Consider the following 23903-nt stretch of genomic DNA (forward strand, 5'->3'; position numbering starts at 1 on the left):
TGGACTTATGAAGCGCATAACAGATTGCACATTTATTGTCAGTTTCCAAACAGTATTGCATTTTTTTGGATATTTGATGGGACTTAGTAAGAAACTACAGGGAACTGAAATGGACGTTATTCAAGCTTACAACATGGTAGAACTTGTAAAGGAAACCTAAAATTTGCAAGAACCAATGAAGCTTATTACAATATCATATATACAAAGTCAGAAAAAATGGCAAGATTAGCTGACATTACAATAGAAATTCCTAGAAGATGTGGTAGACAAACTAACAGAAGTAATATCGAAGCAGAAGATGCCAAAGAATATTTCAAACGTACAGTTTTTATACCGTTTTTGGATAATGTTATTCAGCAAATGGATATGAGGTTTGGTACTCTTGCTAAAGCAGCTCTTCGTGGATTTTACCTACTACCAAACAATCTTAACAAAATCACAGAGGAAACAGTCTCTTCTCTAGTTGATTTCCATAACACTGATTTACCATCCTCTTCTACTTTTTCTCAAGAACTGGAGCTCTGGAAGAGGTTATGGTCTAGCCAGGAAGACCGACCAAACACCATAGCTTCCACACTATCAGACAGAAGAACGTGTTCAACTCTATTCCCAAATGTTACAAAAATTGTACATTTTCTACAGCTAACAGCAGTTTCTTCAAGTGGAGTAGAACGCGGAAACTCAGCTTTAAAATATATCAAACGAGCATCAAGGAGTTCTATGGGAGAGGAAAGATTAAATGCACTTCTTCTTCTTTATGTATGCCAGGACATCAACATTGAAGTCGAATCCGTCGTTGAAATGTATGCCAGGCAGCAGCCACGAAGAATGCTTCTTATCAATCCTCTAGCAGAGAAATAACTATGCAGATTTTTTAAAAATTAATTGTTTTATTCTTATGTGATTTAAGCAATAAACTACAATTCAAGACCCCTGCCTCCTTTACTTAATTACTTGTTCTACCTATTAATGCTAATAAGACTATTTACATGTTGCTTAACTGAATCATTATTTAGTTGCTTACTTTGATAAGCAGATACAATATTACGTGTAACTGGCTAAAAATCAGAACCAACACTTTAAAGCATTAGCGTCAGACTGTTGATCAAACATTAAACATTAAAAATCCGTAATTTATTTTTTTTTTATGGAAAAAATATGAAAAGAAAAATGTTAACACAGTAGACCTCATTTTTACCCTACAAAATCTCTAGAATCCAGGAGCTTCCGGGGGCTTTGCCCCCTGGACCCCCACCAGAGCTTCGCCCTGGACCCACTGGGGGCCTCAAGGCTGCCCACAGACCCCCTGCCTACTTTGTGCGCCCCCCCCCCCAACTTCAAATCCTGGATCCGCGCCTGAAACCTCTCAGTAAATGGCTTCTTGTAAAACGTTTTAAAGACCGAGACAAGTTATCTACACCTGAATATGGGGAACACTTCTAGTATACCGGTCCCTATAAATATGGCGCTAAAATAGGTGCCGCCGAAGGCGGTGTACAATATAATAGGATCGCGTAAGCGATCGACAAAATCGATAAAAAAGGCCACAAATCGCAAAATTGAGCCAAAAATCGTGTTCCTTGTGAAAAATTGGGTTTAAACTGGTTTTTAAACACAGTCTTTTAAATGAGAATTAAAAGGTTTTGTAAAATAACGTACTTGTTTAGTAGATGAAACTCCATTTTGCGTTGTTTAGGACTGTGGTCACATGATCAGCTTTTGACGTAATCTCATAAATATTCATGACGTGCGTCACTTGTGTTTTGACGTAATGAAGACTTATGAAGAAGTAGCTGATAGGACTCAAAGTGAAATGCTACTAAAATTGCAAGATTTTTGTGAGAAATGCAGGGATTTAACAAGTGATAACTAATTACTAGTAATTGGTTGATTGAATTGTGCATCACCATTGATTTGAAAGAAAAAATATTCTGAATATGGACATTAGGAGGTTAGGATATCGAGCTAAGTAAACGGTAAGTCGCTTTTACCAATTACTTGCCAAAACTTAGCGCACAATATCGGGCACGTTTCAACATTAGACCAAGGCTAATTCATCCAAGTTTCGCAAAACTTTCCTGTTCTTCCGGTTCTTTGTAAGCAAAAATTGCATGAATAACTTCAATAAGCCCAAATTGATATAGATGCGAGAATGGGTGAATGTAAAACAGTTACAATATCCGAGCTTTATATACTCTAACCCTAATCCGTAGATCGCATACAATGCCATATTTAATTAACGGTTTGTTTAAGTTTTGCATGTTTCATGCTTTACTCCTATAAGATGGTATATCGGCACGGTTCGACATTAGGCTGATTCATGCAAGTTTTTGGTCACAAAAGGCACTTGGCAGTGCCTTTTGTGAGCAAAAATTACATGAATTAGCCCAAAGTCAGGAAGATTTAAGAGTGGATTTATAAAACAGTTCCAATCTTAAAACAATATACCCTAACCCTAATCACTCGATCGAATGCGTTTTGTTGAAGCGAGGGGAAAATGGCGGTTTGTTTACATTCTGCATAGCAACGGCAATGGAAATAACTGCTCATGCGCAATCGCGTGATTCTGGGGACCGGCATACTAGAAACTTCCCGAATATGGTAAAACTAGATCTCATACGTTCTCACACACAAGAAAAACGATATAACATTCAATATTTTGCTGTTGATATTTATTAAATACATCATCAATATTATTTATAATACTGATCACTATCAATATGACGATCTTGAAAGACTTAGTACCTATAACCTGTGTGCCAAGTTGTATTGAAATCAAACCAAAGTTGTTGGAGGAGTAGCATTTTGAAAATATTTCAAAGACATTTCTATTTTTAGTAACCGTTCATCGAAATCAGAAACCGATACACAGAATTATGTATTTTTAAGGAATGATGCATTATCCATATATATCGTCAACAGAGCCCCGCCCTAGCACCAGAACCCCTGACCCTGGGGCCAAGAATTTCACAATTTTGGTAGAGGGCCCAGTGCTTATTATAATCATGCCAACAGTTTGACTGCTTGATGTCTAAGACATAGAAGATGATTTTAAAGATTACATTAATTTTGATGGTTTTGGCCCCACCCCTCAGGCCCCAGGGAGGCAGGGGCCACGAATTTCACAATTTTTGTTCCCCTTCACCGACAGATGCCAAATGCCAAAATTGGTTGAAATTGGTTCTTTTGTTCCAGAGAGGAAGCTGAAAATGTTCAAAAGTTCACGACCGATGCTCGGCGGACATCGCACGACGACGGACGAAAAAGAGATAGGAATAGGTCACCAGAGTAACTCAGGTGACCTAAAAAATCATGCAACTTATTGTCAACATTTCTCAATCTATAGTGTAAATTGTATTTTCTCTAATTTATTCTTTATATTTGTTATACGTCAATTTCTTTTTATATTTCTTTAAATAAAATGGCTACCACCATCTGATTTCATTAAATGGCTATCATCATCTGATTAGATCATCTTTTCCTCACTGCTCGGTTAAGGCCCAACGATAAAGATTAACGTTAAGGATAAATTCAGGGTGTAAGGTTGAGGTTAACGGTTATAAGCTAAAATTTTATATGAAGGTGTCGGATTATATTTGTTGTATAGGGATTAAAATTTCAGTTAACGTGTTAGGTTACAGGTTTATTTTTTTATTGTTTATCTAGTAATTTACAATCGTTTATTTTTTTTCCTTAAGAGGGGGAGGGGGGGGGCACAGATTATCTGAATTAGCTTGTTTGATCTGGCTCCGGGGCCATAAAACTTAGACAAGCTGACCTTTGATCTCAGTCTCACCTTAACAAAAGGGATATATAGAGGAAAAAAATGAGACTGTAATCAAACATGAGCTCATCCAAGTTTTATGGCCCCGGGGCCAGGGCTTTTGGCTCAGATGAGCTAACAGGAGGGGATGGATGAGGAGCACCGCAATTATGACTTATTCAGTCATTACCTTTTGTGGGGGTGTATTTTGTTTCTTGTTTTTTTTTGTTTTGTTTTGTTTTGTTTTTTTTTTTCATGTTTTTACATACATGCATAGAAGTGTTAATCCTTTAAAGATATATTAAACTTTACTTTCAGAATATTAAAGCGTACGTCCTGGAGACCCCAGAACCACGGACTATTAACTCCCGCTATTCGGCCTGGGGAAAAACTTTTTTTCCAGGCTGTAGTTGAAGGGGAAATTACCACTATTTCAACTTTCCAGAAAGACCTGAGTCTTAAACTAAAGGAGAAGACATGCGTAAAAATACTTAAAGCTGCTGTAACCCCACAGTACGGCGTTGAAATTAAAAGTGATAGTATTGTACGTAGTTTTTTTTCAAACCAGTTCACTTTATGTTACATTTTTAATTTTGTTCAATTTAATGGCTTATATTTAACCACTTGTAAATCCAATAAACCAATTTATATATATATATATATATATATATATATATATATATATATATATATATATCATAGATAGATAGATAGATATTCTCCATTAAACTACCAAAAACTCAACTCATATGTTTCCTCCAAGTATGAGGCTACCACAAACACTAAGATAGTCCGTTTCTTTGAAGTTTCTGTTTCAATGACAAATATTAAAACTTAATTTATATCTTTAAGGTATAACTCACAGTTTCGGCATACCTTATAGAGAAATAACTTGGTAAAATTTATCGTTATTTCTTTAAATGAAAGAAATCTCTTATAGTAGGGTACAGGAACCTTAATTGATTATATTTTGAAATCCCCCTTGATGAATGAGTAAATAAGAAATGTTTGGTTAAACCTTTTGTTGTATTTGCGAGAGAATTACCATGTCTTTCATGGCCGTAGGAACCGGGGGGGGGGCCCCCCCCCCCCCAATAATTTTGCCGATATATAGATTACTATACTAAACATAGATACTATATGCTTTTGCCCCCTCAATAAAATCGCCTGATGACTTTTTTTTTGCTTGCCAGAAAATTTTTGGTAGTGCCCCCTCGACTGTCAACTGAAAAATGTTTGGCTGTGCCCCCCCCCCCCAAACTGAAATTGCTACCTACGGACCTGTCTTTCTGTTCTTTTTCATCTCATCTCTTAGGTACACTGCTCTTGTTTGGCGTACTTGGTCCTTAAGTATTAATAAAATCAGTGAGCAACTAATAACCAAGACATGTGGCTTTTTACAGTTCCAGTTGTATACTGTAATATTTCTACTAGTAAATAATTTGGTTACTTGGAAATTTCAAGTTTTGGTCAAGAATCCGCTATTGTGGATATTTCCAACTAGCTTTGCCTCTTTCTGGGTATGCTTTCTATAAACTAGATGTTTATGGACCTGATATTTTTTCATCAATTTGTTCTTCAATAACTTATTGTTCATACGTCAAGCATTCTGGGTGTGCCTTCGACATAAAGCTCTACATCTGAAAAGAAATGCCTGATGACAAAGTAAAATAGATTAGTAAAATACTTTGAAGGACATATATATAGTAGTAGTTCTTTATACTATTTGGACTTGATATTTTTTTCATCAATTTGTTTTTCAATAACTTATTGTCCATACGTGAAGCATTCTCAACTAAGAGATATAAACCCCGTATGCAGGTCACGAAGGTATATTGATGCATAAGTAAGGGAAGTTGACGATTGAAAAGTTTAAAGTGATCACGTTTATCACAAAGCTTGGTTGTTAGATTATCATTAACGTCTTTTTCTGGTAAAATATCCAAATATGATAAGATCTATCAGATTCTGTGGTATCTTTTATTTCGAGCAAACCGCGATATATATCGTATCGTTATAAGAATGGAAATAATAATTGTTAATTGACAATACGTCGTCGATGTATCTTTGATGTCGAGTTGAAGGTCACAACAAGATTTTTCTTCATTTTACGTACAGGATTTTGAACAAATTCTGCTTCATATGAATACAAAAATAGGTCTGCTTAAAACGGGGAAAATTGATACCCATTGGAATTTTTGGTTTTTGTTCGTTTCTTTAACGTCCCTGTCGAGAATAGAGACGCCACCACTTGCCGGTGGAGAGATGAAAATTTTGAAATATACTCGGCACTCAGGGCCTTTGAGCAGTGAGGGATCTTTTTCGTGCCAGCATCTACTGCGGTTTATACGGTCTCATCCGATGGACCGGTCTCCACGTCCCACAGTGGGATTCGAACCCGCGACCTAAGGATCAACTCCTTACTTCGCGACTCTAGAGCATTATTGTGCGACATGGCGATTTTATCACTCTTCACGACAAATTCACGAACATGAAGAGGCTTTCCTTCGACATTTCTGCAATGCTTAGTTTTGTCGGTTAGGGTTGCAAGCGTTGCTCCTGATTCATCTGCAATACTGAAATTAAGAATGTCACCGTTCTGTCCATTTACATCTGTTAAACTTGCCCGAATGTTCTACTCCAACAAGTGTTACTGTTATGCTTGCTGAGTATGGGGTGGGTCGGCTACAGGAAAGAATTTGCGTGCCATCCTACAATGAAACAATATATCTGTTTAAAAGTTAACGTATTTAAAATGTAAACAAAGCAGTTTTTCAAATAAAGCATTCGGTGCACAAAAGAATTCAGAAGATTTATAGTGGAACTTTCATCTATACCCCCCCCCCCCCGCAGCATAGTTGGAGGGGATATAGTAATGCAATCATGTGTGTTCGTTTGTCGGCGAATGAGTTAGTGCTGTTTGAAACGGAATTGACGTAATTTGCACCATGTCGATATGCTCTTTTTTAGGGGAATGCTCCGCCTTGCGGTACTCTTTTTACTTAAGTTCTTAGAACTTGAGCAATTTCTGACATTTATTTCTTACAACTTAAAACAACTTTTTTGCCTTACAATGTCAAGATTTTGTTTGTTGTTTAACGTCCCTCTCGAGAATTTTTCACTCATATGGAAAGTTCAAAATTATAGGGAAAAAAGCCACACTATGTCAAGTAAATATGTAAGCATCCTTGGTTAGTGTAGATTCAAGTTATTTCAAATCATAACCCACCCATCCCCTTTTAGGAATACGTAGGGAACAATTATGAATTTAAGCTTTTTAATACTGGATTGATTTTTTTCATTTTTCATCTCACAGTACTCAGGTGAGCGATGTAGCCCATGGGCCTCTTGTTATACTTTCTTGCAGTGTATTACACCTTTATTGGTCTTGCTTTCCTTAGTGTACTCTTGACATTCGTCCATTCCTGGACTTTTTGTTGGATGACCCATCTGAACAGGATAAAATACCCCCCCCCCTCCCTTATAAAATATCAAAAAAAAAAAAATATCAACACTTATCTTTTCAACTGTGTTTATATAGAAAGGACAAAATCTCAAAAAATTACTGCAAATGTGTCAATTTTTATCTCTTATAAACAAACTCATTATACTTCAATCCTAGATAATATTTGAAACTTGTACCCAGAATTATAAAAACCACTGAATTTGTCAATTCTAACAGCTGCAAGAAAATCATCCATCTATTTGTTCGCTTCCGTGTTTTAAATGCTAGCAATCTGGGCATGGACAAAATATTTATAAAGGCACAGAAATATGTTTCAGGTATGATGAAGAGGAAAATGCTGACAAAAGTAACCTAAATGTAGGAACTGTAAAGGTAACCATATGGCTTCCTCAAAACAATGTCCTTCATTATCCTACATGAATTTCTACATGAAAAGAAAATCCTACATGAATTTATAAAATCATAAGGGAAATATTTTTCCAAAGGGATCTTCTCTCTCTCCTATAGGGAATTAAAATCCTAAAGGAGAATAAATTCTCCCATAGTAAATTATAATCCTGCAGGGTTTCTTAAATACCCTGCAAGGAATAATTAAATCCTGCAGGATTTTGATAATATCTCTCAGGAATTTTATTTTTTCTATGGGAACTTTATTTTTTCGAAGGGAATTTTCTTTTCAAAGGGGATTATCTCACCTGACAGGTGAGATTTACCAGTAACAAAAGTAGTTTTGAACTCTGTAAGTGATGGTTTACCATTTGGTATACATGAGTTTTATGGCAAATAAGAGTTTGACGGGCGCCAATTTGCCACTTTTGCACTGTGTTATACATATTGTTCAGTCACGTTTTTTTCCGCCGTCACACTATGTCCGCCGCCACGAAATGTCCGCCTTTCCGAAAAAATCATCACATTATGTCCGCCCTTACAAAATGTCCGCCAAGATTGAAAATAACGTCATATTTTATCATTTATATGTGTCCCGCTGGTATCCAACCTTTATCTTAATATGTCTTTTCGCGCAATAAAATATATGTATCTTTAACAACACTTGTAATAATGCCTGCCTTCAGATAAAGCCGCCAATTAGAATTTTAAAAAAAGTTTAAACTGTATATTGTTTTAATCTACACAATCTCACAAACTCGTGTTGATGCTGACAATGGGATATATTATTTCTAAAGTCTGAAGTTTGCAAGTTGAATTTGTTTGACGAGGTAAATAATAGACAAACAAGTTGATGAAACAAAATATCAGCAGTCTAGTTTAGAACTGGACAGGAAAAACCATGGGACTCCATCTTGCTATTAGACCACCATTAAATTGTGCTTAAATGTAAGCGTAGAAGATGGATTAACAAATGGAGACCCCTGTTAAAAAAAATATGTTTGATTACCGCGTCTTCTCATCACAGCGTGGCAGTATTGTATGGGTTGAGCTTGAAAATTCCTCATCAGGCTGTCAGTGGCGACATAAATATTCAAATCTATCTAAGGCAGACATTCCCCAGTCTTGGTCACCAATACTGGAGGTAACAGGATGTTTTAACATTCAGCATTACAAATCCTACAATTTTGTTAGAAGGCAATTTCCCCTACAAATGTCTGCAGCAAAGACCATACATAAAGCTCAAGGGTCAACTATGAATAGTGCTGTGCTACATTTCGGTAGCAGAAAAAATGATCACATTCATTATGTTGGTTTAAGTCGTATTAAGAACTTATCCAACCTCCATATCATGGAATTGAATGCAAAAAACAATTAGCATTTGTTCAAATGTCAAGGATGAAATGAATCGTTTGACGTCAACATCAAAACTGCAACTAAAATTACCAGATCTGCGTAACATCACCAATGATTGCACACCATATATTTTCATAACTATCATTCACTGAAGAAACATTTCAATGACCTGAAAAAAGACATAGTCTTGCAATGCATGGATATTTTAGCTTTGTGTGAGACAAGAGTATTTGAAGCAGATTTAGAACTCCACATTGAAGGACATTCTCTCTTTCGTGCTGATGACCAAAAGAGCAAACATGGTTTGACAGTCTACTACAAACCACATATCAACCAGAACCAAATGACTGCAACCTCAAGAAGTGGCATAGAACTACTGATTACTGTCTTGGACATTGCAAATATTTGTTTTATTTTTTGCCCACCTAAATCTGCTACCAAGAACAATTTTCATGATGTTATGCATTACTTGTAATCTGCCGTTAATTTCTGTAAACCAACCATTTTAATGGGAGACTAATCAGGAGGCATTACAAAATTCTTCCATTTTAGAACTTTTAATGCACAGATACTCATTTCATCAGTTATTAAACACTGTGACATCAGATTATGGCTCATGTTTAGATCACATTTACATAAATTTCCATAAGGAGCACCTAAATCTACATGGACCATTAGAATCGTACTACTCTGATCACAAACCAATCTTTTTTATCAGAGAAGTCAATAACATAGGAGTTATGATCTGTTGCAAAATTGTAATTAACTATTTCAACGACAGAAAAAAAGAACACATAAACTTCTGTTGTTCATATTTGTGACCGCGACTGGGAAAAAGGGGCCAGATGAGCAAAAATCAGATTTTGAGTTTTTGTCATTTTTTTAATTCTCATAATATAAATAAAATTTTGTCAGAAAAACAGAGTCATATCTTAAGTCGTTTTAAAGATATGACCAGATTTGATCATTAACCTTTTATTAAGTTATTTTATAAAAAGGCACTTTAAGGTTTCAAAACACACACTTTTCTTTGATATGTAAACACAACATTACCGGGGTACTTCCAGTCTAAAACCAAAGAAAAGTAATGACTTAAATAATTTTTTTTTTAAATAGAAATGCAATAGGAATTCTAGAAGTGTACAGAATTGTAATCATTGTTGTCATGGTAACAAAATAAAGAAGACTTCTTATCATTAACATAATCATATTTACACGAGTTCAAATACATTCGGTGTTCATAAAAGTTTCATATTTTCATACACATTCTGTGTTCATAAATCTTCAATTTTTACGGAAGCTTTAAACACTAACATAAACTGTTTTTGGACTTGGAGAAAAGTATGTCATATAAAGGTGTATATATTGAGTTTATCTAGTTCATTTTCATTATAAGGTACCTACCATATTTCCCCTGGAAAAAATGTTCAAAGACAATGAATTCTTAGTGAACAGAAATTACTGATATATTTATTTACATTGGGAAGACACATACAAATAATTTATTCAGTTACTTTATATTGGTCTAATATAATGTTTAGAATACTTTTGTCTAGTGCACATTGTGTCTTTCACTGTAGATTCTAGTTTATTCTAATCTTGCATCTAAGGGCAGATCACTTTAACTGCATAAAACTACCCTGGAGTTAGTACTCTTCAGTGTGCAGTGTTTAGAGCTTCCTTAAACAATTGGGGAAATAAATACAATAAACTTCCTGAGAAATAAAATGCCCATCACATTGCATAGTACACATAAGAACATGCTAAAACACAGATAAACATGTACATGTACACTCAATATGTATAATGTACTTAGTGATGATGTGGTGGTGGTACATAACTACATCACCACTTTAATACTAAAGAATGAAATTAAATAATCTTATGCAAAGCATAAGGCAATTAGCCAATTATCATATATGGATAAATTACCGTTCACGGTAGCTCAGTCGGTAGAGCGCTCGCTCCGTGATCGGGAGGTCGTGAGTTCGAATCTCGGCCGCGACAGACCTAAGTCGATAAAAAATAGGTAGCAACTGTTCCTTCGCCATGCGCTCGGCACTTTGAAGTGAAAGTTGCGGGTCCTTCGGATGAGACCTTAAAAACCGAGGCCCCGTGTCACGGCAGGCGTTGGCACGATAAAGATCCCTCACTGCTCAATGGCCCTGAGTGCCGAGTAAAGGTCAAAATTTGAAGCCCTTCACCGGTATATGGTGACGTCTCTATATGAGTTAAAAATTCTCGAATGGGACGTAAAACAATATACAATCAATCAATATATGGATAAATTACAGATTGGCAGATAATTATGAAAGTGTTACTAGGTAAAATGAATAGAAACCTTTTCATGTTACAGCTGTACATTGTAACTTTGTAACTCACTAAAAGCATGCGTTTTGGTAAAGCATGTAAATTGACAATTACACAATGTGAAGAATTTACCATCAGTGAATCACAAATTGCCTTACTTTAAACAAATCATACATGCTCTGATAAAACAATGTTATTTACATGTGTATGACACAATTCATACATATAGAGAATCTGACTTGACCAGATAATATGTAAAACAATCAATTACAACTTTTGTACATATTAAAAAAAAAACATAAATGCTTTGATAAAACACTGTTAAAACATCTACAAAACACATGTTAAAAAACAACCACATGTACAGAATTAACCAGAGAACATGTAAATCTTTCCTATAAACTTTAAGCATTAAGGCAAACATGTTTTAATAAACTGCACATAATTAGAAACAGTTCATACATGTTGAAACATGTCACAATTAGTGAATTACAAGCTTAATTTAGTAAAGCCTTTTTTCTGCCACCTTTTGGTTTATATTCTTCAATGCATTCTGTCAAGTCTATTTCTTGTTTGGGAACAGTAGGTTTTGGACATATACATTCTTTTGCCGTGTCTGAATAGCAGTGTTCTCTGATGTGGTCAAATAAGTACCATTGTCGAGCAGGTTCAAGGCCTTTAATGGCTGATGGAGAAGGAAGAACACCTGGAATGGGAACTTTACTTTTGCTTTTCAGTAACATGAAAGTGACAGCTTCTGAGGAAGCATTTTGCCGACATGTAATAATTCCTGGATTCTCTGAATCCATGTAGAAATGGTGGTAGCGGGTTAGGTACTTCAGAGGTTTAAAGTACTGTTGTAAATAATTCTTCCATTCATAGAACAGGACAGGATCTTCACCATTGCCTACAACCTGTGGTATATTGTGACCACTTCTACTGGAAGTCCAAACGGATTCTGCTACCTAAAACACAATCATAGGGAAAATATGTTATAAAAGACACCAGAAAAATGAAATAAAATCTCTTATTTTTTAATCATAGAAAGAAAACTTTATCAAACAAATATATTATGACTAGATTATCATAGTATTTTTCATGTACCTGTAAATAAAAGTACCTGTGATATTGTTTCAGCATTGGTGTTTCTCCAGTGCACCTTCCAAACACCAAAATGCCAGTCTGGCTCAAATTTTGTATGGCCAGCTACCATCATCGAATATTCTATGTTTCTTTGTTGTTGAAAACATGATATCTTTCCTTTCATGAGATGCAGTTGATATATACTGAATTCATGTAAAGTGTTCATTACACTAATAAACTGGTGTACTGTAGTACACAATATTACATAAATTATAACAGTTACAGCATCAACCTACCTGTCAACACTTTCCAAAGACCATACCATAACACAACATTGTTTTTATTTTGTCCTGTACAGTTATCAAAGTGAACTTTGAGATCTATTTAACCATGCCCAAACTTATCAAAGTAATGATGTACCATGCTTGTAACACTGTTAGCTCCTTTCCCAGGATTAGCGGCTTCATCAATGAGATAAAAGGTCTGTTTTCCTGTAAAATAAGCATGTGCATGAATGAAAAATAAACAAACAGGTATCCAAATAAATAAATATGTAGTGGTGATAAAGCAATCACTTAACAAAAATTTCTCTCTGTGGAGTTCTCATTTTAAATTCATGTATCATATAGATATTAAAAATTATAATCATATAAATTAAAATCAAAGATGTTACATGGTAAATGCTAAATTATAATTGTCTTGAAAGGGTATCCCCCCCCCCCCCCCAAAAAAAACACATACATAATGAAAGGGTAGACTCAGTATATTTTTTGAGTATATTGCCTTAAATGTAAATGAAATGAGTTAAAATAAATGAAGTGAAAAAAAGGATTTACAGATCATGAATATCACCAAAAGGAAAAATATTCCTTAATTAAGACAATTTCTATGATGAAAATTACCTGATCCTTCTGAGCAGATACCAAAAACATGGCATTTACGAGGGCTTTTGAAGTAGATTGGGCCCACTTGTTGGGCATGGTGTGGAATATGGACCTGCTGGGCATAATCCCAGAAGTAGTGCAAGGTGGTTTGAACTGACTGTGGTGGGTTACCTATTAAAAAATTGAAAGAATTTTGATATATATATAAAAGAAAAATCAGCAACAAGACTGGTACAATTTCAGTCTGACAAAGCTGAGATTTAACATATTATTAAAATAACTATTACAAATTACCTGCTTTAGCTCTTCATCACATTTAGAGCATTGAAGTCCATCAGAATTTCATAGAATGTCATACATGTTTCTGTGCCATTAATATACATATACATTATGTCCTACATATAATTTTTAATGGGTTACAAATATTTGTTTTGAAAACTTACCTGAATCTTGAAGAGCAATTGGCAATTCCAGAAAATTCTGTTTAGCTAGTTTGACCTGCTCACGATAATAGTCCCTTTGTTCTTTGGCAAGCTGAACATGTTTATTGTACTCTGAAAGTAATTGCTCTTTCTCTTCCGCAGCAAGATTACCACTTTTCGAAATTCTATTTCCTGACATTTCTGACACAAATCAGTACAAGGTTTTGTAATAACTATATTTGGACACAGTTCCTGCCATTGTCTTTGAAATGTTCGCAGACTTATGCTTCTGTATTTCATTTCTTTAGCAAGACTTTCATATTCTTGGTGTATGTCTACAGTAGATTTGTCAGATGGTAACAAAAGAACTTGATGATTCTTGTAATTGGGAAGTCTACCTGGCAGAGGTAGGGCATTGTCCGTGGCGAATTTCATCAAAAATGTCTTGATCCTCACTGAATCCAGGTAGCTCAGTGCATGTTTTGAAGCTTTACCAGTCCCACCATGAACTCTAGGAGACAGTCCATCAACATCAAGAGAGTGTGCGATGGACTGCAACTTTTTCCTCTCTATACCATGAATAAAACAAAATGTCAATCTACATACCCGTTTTCCTTTGAAGTAGAATTCTTGATAGGGCCGTTCTCTTTCTTTTGTTCTGTGTTTCTTTGCTTGTGTATGAACACCTGAACGGCGATGGGAAAACAGTTACGCTTTTATAATCGGATCAAGTTCATCCTTGCTGATTTCTTTACAGTGTTCTCGGAATTCGATTGCCGATTCCACGTCAATAACTGTACTGCATGGTTCACCATAGAACTCCCTACATCCACATGCATCACTTCTAAAACGGGCCTGGGCAACATACTCCCGTGTGTCCTCATCTGATGGTTCAATATTTACAAGGTCCACGTCTTCATCATTGTCGGAATCAGATTCAAAGTTTTCGTCAGAACTGCTTTCGTTTTCGATCACATTATTATTTTCATTAAAATACAATTCATCTACAATGTTTAATTCTTCTATGAAACTAAGATCTTGGTTATCTAAAATTTCTTGTGGTATAGAACACGTACTTCTTGTCTCCTGACTCATCTTTTCTCTTTAGATTGACCGCCATATTAGATCACCAATGAAAACAAAAGGGGAGTAAATCGGAAACTTCCGTTTCAATATTTTGGCGCTTAATTTAAAACCAACGAAAGAAAAAAAAATATCATTGACAGCTTTTGGATCAGACGACATAGCTGATAATTAAATTACATTGAAATAAGTGAAAAAAAAAACAAAACAAAACAAACACGTGTCTAACGTTTTTAGCGCGCCTTGCTTGTTATTATGACGTAAGTTTGATAGCCAATTTCTCATTATGACGTTTGCCGCATCTGGCCCCTTTTTCCCAGTCGCGGTCACATTTGCGAAGGAAGAACTATTTATAAGCTTTGATTGAAGCAAAATTACATTATTGTCGTTCTGTACAATATTAATTTCTTGAATAATACTATATATTTAATTGTATCTAAGAACTCTTTCTACTGAAACAATTTTAATTCTTTATTTTAGTCTAATTGATCATAAGGGTTAAATTACATATAAATTTATCCTAATAACACATTTTAAGGTAAGAATATTGCTCCCAAAACATTTAGAAGAAACAAAATTTCGTGCAATGGTGAGCTGGAGGAATCGGAAATTACTCTTCTTGGAAAAAAGATTCCTCTTCAAAAACTCCGACAACAGATGAACGAGGACAAGGACCAGTATCTAAAATTAAAAAGTGATGAGGAATATGACAATCTGCCTGGTGAAACAATCCAGCAGAGGTTTCATGAATTAAAAATGAAAGTTCCATCTGTAAATCCCCTTCAGATCCTAAAGAAGATAGAAAGAACTAGATATCTGAAAGTATGGCACGATCACTCGGACATATTAAACCATAGTTACGTTAGTTTCATGGTTTCCACATTATACGACCCAGCCCTTTTTTTTTAACAAATGAGGAGTATAGGCAGAAATATCCTGAGAGACCTCCAGTTGACGTACAGTCAGCAGTTGAGAGACGTTATCTTTATATGCTAGGCCCACAGGCACTTGTTTCGGTAATAAATTTTTAACCCATAGTATAATAATAACACAAGGTATCTAACTCCGAATTACACGGAGTACCCCCCTCCCCAAGAATCGCACTCATTTACACTTTCAGAGGAAATACACTGACAAACTGTTTATACCTATGTTTTCTACGATAATTTATCTACACAACCATATATGGCATGCTTGTCTTTATTTTCTTTAGTCTCCGTAAACAGCGTCAAAACTCTGCTCGTCGAGTGGAAAAGTCGAATTCAACCATGAAATGGTATGTGCTAATCCCGCACAGAGATTTTGATTGGTTAAAAATATGTTTCTAAAATTACATCGGATAAACATCGTAATGTTTTCAGGGAAAATCAGACGTAAACAAGTTCTATTTACTCATGCAATATTTAAACACTGGAATTGAATTTTTAAACCCACTCATTTTTTAATTTTGTTCTGTGTGCGGGATTAGCACATACCATTTCATGGTTGAATTCGACTTTTCCACACGGCGAGCAGAGGTTTGACGCTGTTTACGGAGACTAAAGAGAATAAAGACAAGCATGTCATCTATGGTTGTGTAGATAAATAATCGTAGAAAACATAGGTATAAACAGTTTGTCAGTGTATTTACTCTGAAAGTGTAAATGAGTGCGATTCTGGGGTGGGGGGTACTCCGTGTAATTCGGAGTTAGATACCTTGTGTTATTATTATACTATGGGTTAAAAATTTATTACCGAAACAAATGCCTGTGACTAGGCCAGTCAAAGTCTAGCGATAAAGACCAGCTGTCATATACCACCACAAGAGTGGAAGACCTTAAGCAGTTATCCCTACCAACATCTAACAGAGGTATAGAAGTACATGACAAGTTGCGTGTTTTCAGTGGAGATGGGCCTGCACGCCAATTCGAAGCTGGGCAACAGCGTGGGGGTAACTTTAGCTGTCTATGTGGCATTCATGTCAAAGAACACCAAAATCTGGAGTGTGCGTTTCAGTATAACCCACCGTCTCTTACAGAGAGAGTTAGGATATTCAGATCAGGAATATTTTGGAAAAACTTCACAGAAAAAAATATATCACCTCTCACCAACCTGAAGAGAGACAACTTAATAGATGAACTGGAGGCACGAGGTGTCGACACCTATGGAAAATCAAAGACAGAAATGCAAGAGGAGTTAACACATATACTACACGGTATCCAAAGGCCTCCAGCACTTCTTTGTCAAGATTCATCTATGCCTATTCTATCTGACTATGAAATCCCGCCCTGTGAACCACTCCATGACCTGACAAACATGGTACAAAACTTGATTACAGAACTACCAGTACATATTGAAAATAAAAAGACACAGGCAGAATTTGAAGAATTTTCGAACATTACAGTAGGAGATAAAAATCAACTGAAGGGCTCTGATGCCAGACTTTACGCAGTTAAGTTGGCAAAATTTGCAAACCAGAAGTTTACAGAGAAGAAAATTTCAATGGAGATTCTTCAGCTTTGTACATCACTTGTAAATGTGATTTCAATATGCTACAGCAACTGCAGTCAAAGAACACCAAAACAAATTCTGCGGCTTTACAATCAGTGTTTCCTCTTCAGCATCCTTTGCAAGAAAATCATTGGGAATCCTCGGAAAATGACAGGCAGGAAATTTTATGGGTGTCATTTCCATTGTATGACTGTTCATGCTCCTCAGACATATAGGATATTCTGCCTACGTTCATTAGTTCCAGAACAAGAGGAGAGGTCATTTGGAGACTTTAGAAGGATCTCCATGAATACATCAAACAGACAGTGCGGTAAAGTAATAGAGAATGCTATTGTACGATTCAATGCACAACAACAGACAGACAGAGGAGAGAGCTACAGGAAACCATGATAAGCCAACGAGCAAAATTACTGCCAAAGCCTGAAGACTCCAAATTCACAATTCAACTATTACAGAATCGTCCACACCTGTTCCAGACCCATTGCCAAAGAATTGCAGATTTTCTGGAAGAGGGACAAAACATCTGGTGGTCCTTGGAAGAGGAAAATATTGTTTTTCATGATGGCCCTTCACGCCCTGAGCAGCCCTTAATCTCCATGCAGCATTTTAGGTCTGCTTCAACACAAGACACAACTACTCTTCTCGAGAACTCCTGGTTGAAATGCATTGAAGACTTCCAGTCTGGGAAAATTTAACTCCCTCTACTAAAACTGGAGCTTTTCAATGGAAATACCACTACAATTGTTAGAAATCACAGTAAGTCCTAAAGCTTTTTCAACTTACAAAAAAGAATATTATCTTTTACAAATGTGTGATGTACAGAAGACATAATATTATCACATCATGTTATTTCAGAACTACTGCAGCAAACGAAGATTACAGATAATACTGAGTTTCATTTTGAACGAGGTAAAAGATGAAGTTTTTTTTAAATTTCTGTCTGGAAATTGGTACTACTGCAAATAACATCTTAGATGCATAGGAATATTATTCTGCAACTCCCTGTAGGTCCACTTGATGATGATGGTAATGGGGAAACTGGTGAACAGGACACTGATAACAATATGCAGGAACAGGAAGGGGACACAGCTCTCAACCAGGATCATGATGAAGGTATATAAATAACCTACAAGATGTTAGGATGATGAGAAAACTGGAAAGAGGACATACGCAAATGTAACAAGAGGCCCAAGTGCCACATCGCTCACCTGAGCACATTGGCTAGGAAGAAGCAGAAATCAGTTTAGTATTGAACGGGGGGGGGGGGGGGGCAACTTTAAATTTACACTATCTCATGATGCTTCCATAAAAATATTACTAATCATGGCTTTGCTGTTCTTGAGCAGAAATTATTTTCAAGATGATTCCTGTATATTCTTATGCAAAACTTCGACCCTCCCCCCCCCCCCAGGCCCTGGGGGCCATAGTTTGAACAAAATGGATTCTACAATACCTAAGGTAGCTTCTGCATAAATATGACTAATAATGGCTGTTGTTCTTGAGAAGAAGATTTTAAAGATATTTCCTATGTATCATGTATGATCAGGTTCTTACAAGGGATATATAGGTTTTCCTTTTACTCTGTCTGAGTTAATGACTGGAATGATTACTAAGACCCCTATGTCTGCGGGTTAAATTACACAGTACTTAAATTCTCTCTTATCTAGAGACAGAGACTGGGTAAGGTACTATTTGCACTGTTTTTCTCCCCTAGGTTCCCACTGATAGATAAGAACTGGGTGGTTCAATCTTCTTCAGATTAATAACATCCGGAGCTTAACATCAATTCCCTAGGAAACTTGACCCTTGTGTTTATAACTTTTGTCTTACCCGTGATAAATCAATGCCCACCTTCTTCAGCTATCTTCTGAATGCCCGAGTTTTTAAAGCTTTGCCTTATATACCCTTTGGTTTGGCTAGTCCATTCCAAGGGTTGTCAGGTCATTCCACTATTTGAAGTCTTCAATACGTTTGACTCAAATGTAGCTTAACCATACACTTATATATTCCTATGTAAAACTATGGCCCATTGTTTTGGCCCCACCCAATCCCCGGGGTTATGATATGAACAAATTTGAATCAAGAGTATGTAATGATGCTTTTAAATAAGTTTCATCTGTTCTTGCCCCATGGTTCTTGAGAAGAAGATTTTTAAAAGATGCCACCAAATTTTTGCAAATTCTTAATTATCTCCCCTTGAAAGAGGGCGTGGCAATTCTTGTGAACAAATTTAAATCCCCTTCACCCAAGGATGCTTTATGGCAAGTTTAGCTGAAATTGACACAGTGGTTCTTTAGAAGAAGTTGAAAATGCAAGTTTACAGACAACATACAGACACCGGACACTCTTTGATCAGAAAAACTCACTTGAGCCTTCGGCTCAAATGAGCTAAAAAGGCAAACATTTTAATAAAGTCCTCCATATATCATTATTACTGTATTCTCTGATGTTTAGATAATATTCATAATTCATAATGAATTTGAACAATATGTCTTTATATTCAATGTGCATGTTTGCAGATTTAACTTGTTTATAATTCCTATTTTACTTCCTGTAGGTTCACACGATGCTCCGAAGATGATGGTGTTGATTCAGGGGAAGATAACCCCGCCAAGCAACAGGCCCAAGGTAAATCCTGAACAAGTTGATTGAGAATGAATTTTAACTCTAAGCTATGCCTTCGGCTCAAATGAGCTAAAAAGGCAAACATTTTAATAAAGTCCTCCATATATCATTATTACTGTATTCTCTGATGTTTAGATAATATTCATAATTCATAATGAATTTGAACAATATGTCTTTATATTCAATGTGCATGTTTGCAGATTTAACTTGTTTATAATTCCTATTTTACTTCCTGTAGGTTCACACGATGCTCCGAAGATGATGGTGTTGATTCAGGGGAAGATAACCCCGCCAAGCAACAGGCCCAAGGTAAATCCTGAACAAGTAGATTGAGAATGAATTTTAACTCTAAGCTATGCCTTCGGCTCAAATGAGCTAAAAAGGCAAACATTTTAATAAAGTCCTCCATATATCATTATTACTGTATTCTCTGATGTTTAGATAATATTCATAATTCATAATGAATTTGAACAATATGTCTTTATATTCAATGTGCATGTTTGCAGATTTAACTTGTTTATAATTCCTATTTTACTTCCTGTAGGTTCACACGATGCTCCGAAGATGATGGTGTTGATTCAGGGGAAGATAACCCCGCCAAGCAACAGGCCCAAGGTAAATCCTGAACAAGTAGATTGAGAATGAATTTTAACTCTAAGCTATGCCTTCGGCTCAAATGAGCTAAAAAGGCAAACATTTTAATAAAGTCCTCCATATATCATTATTACTGTATTCTCTGATGTTTAGATAATATTCATAATTCATAATGAATTTGAACAATATGTCTTTATATTCAATGTGCATGTTTGCAGATTTAACTTGTTTATAATTCCTATTTTACTTCCTGTAGGTTCACACGATGCTTTGCAAGATGATGGTGTTGATTCAGGGGAAGATAACCCCGCCAAGCAACAGGCCCAAGGTAAATCCTGAACAAGTAGATTGAGAATGAATTTTAACTCTAAGCTATTAAAAAAGTTGTCTAGATGCTTCTTTTAACTTTGCTTTTATGTACCTTATGTAATAATGTCTGTTGATAAGATCACAAACCATTATTTGTATTCATACTGAACAAAATAATAAATATTTGTCCTTTTCTTCATATTCAATGTACATATTTTTAGCATGAATGAAAAAAATGAAACTTGTATTCCTATTCTACTTACTGTAGCTTCACATGGTGCTTTGCAAGATGATGATGACCATTCAGGGGAAGATAACTCTGCCAGCAACAGGCCCAAGATAAATCCTAAAACAAACAGATTAATAATTAGTTTAAACTTTGACATATAAAAAAAGTTGCTTTAAAGTCTTACATTCATCATCTTTGTATACGTAGCTTTTGTAATTTCGGTTGATCAGATCAAAGACCATTATCTGTATTCATAATGACTTTGAACAAACTAGATATGTTAGTGTGAAACAATGCCCCCGCTGACATGCAACTTTTAAATACATGTATCTGGAATCAATATTGTCTATACCACAACACACTTAAGCAGTGTGAAATGTTAATCATTAAAAGCGAAGCAATAATAAAAGACCAAACTTAGTAAATTAGATTGAGCATAAGGAAATTTTCCAATTTGAAAGTCCATTTTTTTTTTGGTAAAAATGGGTAAATCAGTACAAAACTCTTACCGACAGAGAGGGGTACACTATATGCCCAGGCCATTTCATGGCGAGGGCATAAAAAATTAAACATTTGTCATTGTCTTCATATTCAATCTTTTCATTATAAATGGTAATTAAACTGATATTCCTATTTTAGTTCCTGTAGCTTCACATGATGCTTTACAAGATGATGATGATCATTCAGGGGAAGATAACTCCACCCAGCAACAGGCCCCAGGTAAATCCTTAATCAAACATATTAATAATTAGTTTACACTTTGACATATAAAACAAAATGTTTATGTGTTACTTTTAACCCTGCTTTTATGTAGCTTCTGTAATATCTGTTGATAAAGATTACAGATCATTATTTGTATTGATAATGATCTTTAACAAGAAAATAAAATAAATATGTCCTTTTCTTCATATTCAATGTACATACATGTATTTTAGTATGAATAGAAAAAATGAAACTTGTATTCCTATTCTACTTACTGTAGGTTCACAAGGTGCTCTGCAAGATGATGATGATCATTCAGGGGAAGATAACTCTACCCAGCAACAGGCCCCAGGTAAATGCTAAAACAAACAGAAAGAGAATAAAAAAAAACCCTCTTTGGATTTTTTTTGCTTATAAAATTGTGATATCTTTGTCATTTCATTTCCATAACTTTGATTTCAAAAACAATTTTAAACAGAAAATTTTCATTTTATTCACTTTAAAAGGTCTACGTGATTATCAACTAGTACAAAAAAAAGTTTATGAGACTAACAAAGAACAGACAGGATAATTTACTCTCCTCCAGCAGCAATCCACAGGCAATAATTATCTTTCTTTTTAACTACTAGTAGTTCTATTTGAAAGATAGCTAGGTCACAAATATTTTATAAAATGTTACTGAGATATGGATTTTTACAGGCTTAATTATAATAAAGTAAAAATTGTCTAATCGAAAGAAAGGCCGTATTAGACATTTTATTATCAAACAAACACTTGAATTAGGGACTCAAACTTTTAATCATATTAAACATGATTTCGGAATACACAACTTCTGGATTAGACAAGTTTCACTGTACTTACTCAACAGTATAATCATTCAAATTTCTTGCTGTCTGTAGGGTTACATAATAACCTGGTTGCAGATACTGATATGGGACAGTCAAAGGAGACCAATCATTTAAAGCGACAGTTCACAGGCAAAACCTACAATAAATATTCAGAATATAAAAACTAAGAGCTATCTTGCCTTATTCTCCAATTATCAGAAAAAAATTGCAATTAATGTTCATCAAAAATACACAGTTACAAATCACATCTCCTTTTTAAATTTCAAAGATTTAAATTAAACTTTTTGCAGGCTTACAGAATGATGGTGATGAGGATAGGCAGCTGTCTGTAGATTCAGGTATTTCTTTTCCTTTGAAGAAATGCACAGGTTTCATATACAATAATCAGTCTCCTTTAACAAATCATTTTCAGAAAAATAAATCAGATCTTACAGCAATAAACATTTACCTATTTCATACAGATGATTCAGCTAAATTGGATGGAACAGCTCAAAGTGAATCAACAGTATGTTCACCTACAGAAGCAATCCAAAGGTACTTTGTATTTACAATTACAATAAAGTGAAACAGATTCAATGTTGTTACAAAAGCAAATTAAACAGCCGAGACAAATATATGACATGTACATAACCCAGCTTTTTGCCTACATTCTAAATATACAGGGCTGTCAATCTTGCAAATTGGGGGTAGATAAACTATAGACATAACAGAATTCTTCAATTATGACAGATTTGACAAATGAAGTTCAGATCAGACTAAATACCTAAAATACCCCTATTCTTAATTTGAATAAATTGGAGATTCTGAGTAAGTGCAAAAAAGTCCCAAGTTCTCTTACTTTAAGAATGGATTCTGCAAATTATTCTGAGGTGTCCTCATTTTCACAGAATTAACTCCTCTGGTTTTATCCATCAAAATAGTCATAATCTTTTTAACTGCTAACCCATATTATCTACTTTTATCTTGAATCTTGATCTTCTCAAAAAATATAAAGAAATATTTAATTACAGATCACAAGTTTTCAGAGAAATTTTTTTTTTTCATTCTCCTTGTCTATGAAAATCCCCAAGAAGTCTGGTTTTCCCCTATATTTTTAATATCTTATATCTCAAAAATATGCCCACTAACTCATAATATTTTTCTTTTTCTTATTTTATTTTGAATATTGAAAACATCCACTTAAAGTACTAAAATTGAAAAGTTAAATGCAAATTATTTCTGCAGATTATATCCTCAACTCAGTGTTAATACTTTCTATTTCCATTACTGGAACTCAGCGCCTGACTGGGACAACATTGACATAGCGGAGAATACAAAACATGCCAATCTCAATCCAGTTAAATGTATTTGTC

General features: G+C 35.1%; 1 protein-coding gene across 1 annotated transcript; it reads right to left on the bottom strand.

The window, feature by feature from the left end:
• Positions 1-11771: 11771 nt before the first annotated feature.
• Positions 11772-12513, bottom strand: LOC133200070 (uncharacterized). Its single transcript, XM_061335810.1, has 2 exons — positions 12403-12513; positions 11772-12247 (listed from the first exon to the last, which is right to left on the bottom strand). Exons 1-2 carry the CDS (start codon positions 12496-12498, stop codon positions 11780-11782), a joined length of 564 nt encoding a protein of 187 aa, XP_061191794.1. The 5' UTR covers positions 12499-12513; the 3' UTR covers positions 11772-11779.
• Between the last annotated feature and the right edge of the window lie 11390 nt (positions 12514-23903).

This window comes from Saccostrea echinata, unplaced genomic scaffold, assembly GCF_033153115.1.
Source record: "Saccostrea echinata isolate AGI-Se365-2 ecotype Australia unplaced genomic scaffold, CSIRO_AGI_Sech_v1 ptg000036l, whole genome shotgun sequence".
Lineage (NCBI taxonomy): Eukaryota > Metazoa > Mollusca > Bivalvia > Ostreida > Ostreidae > Saccostrea > Saccostrea echinata.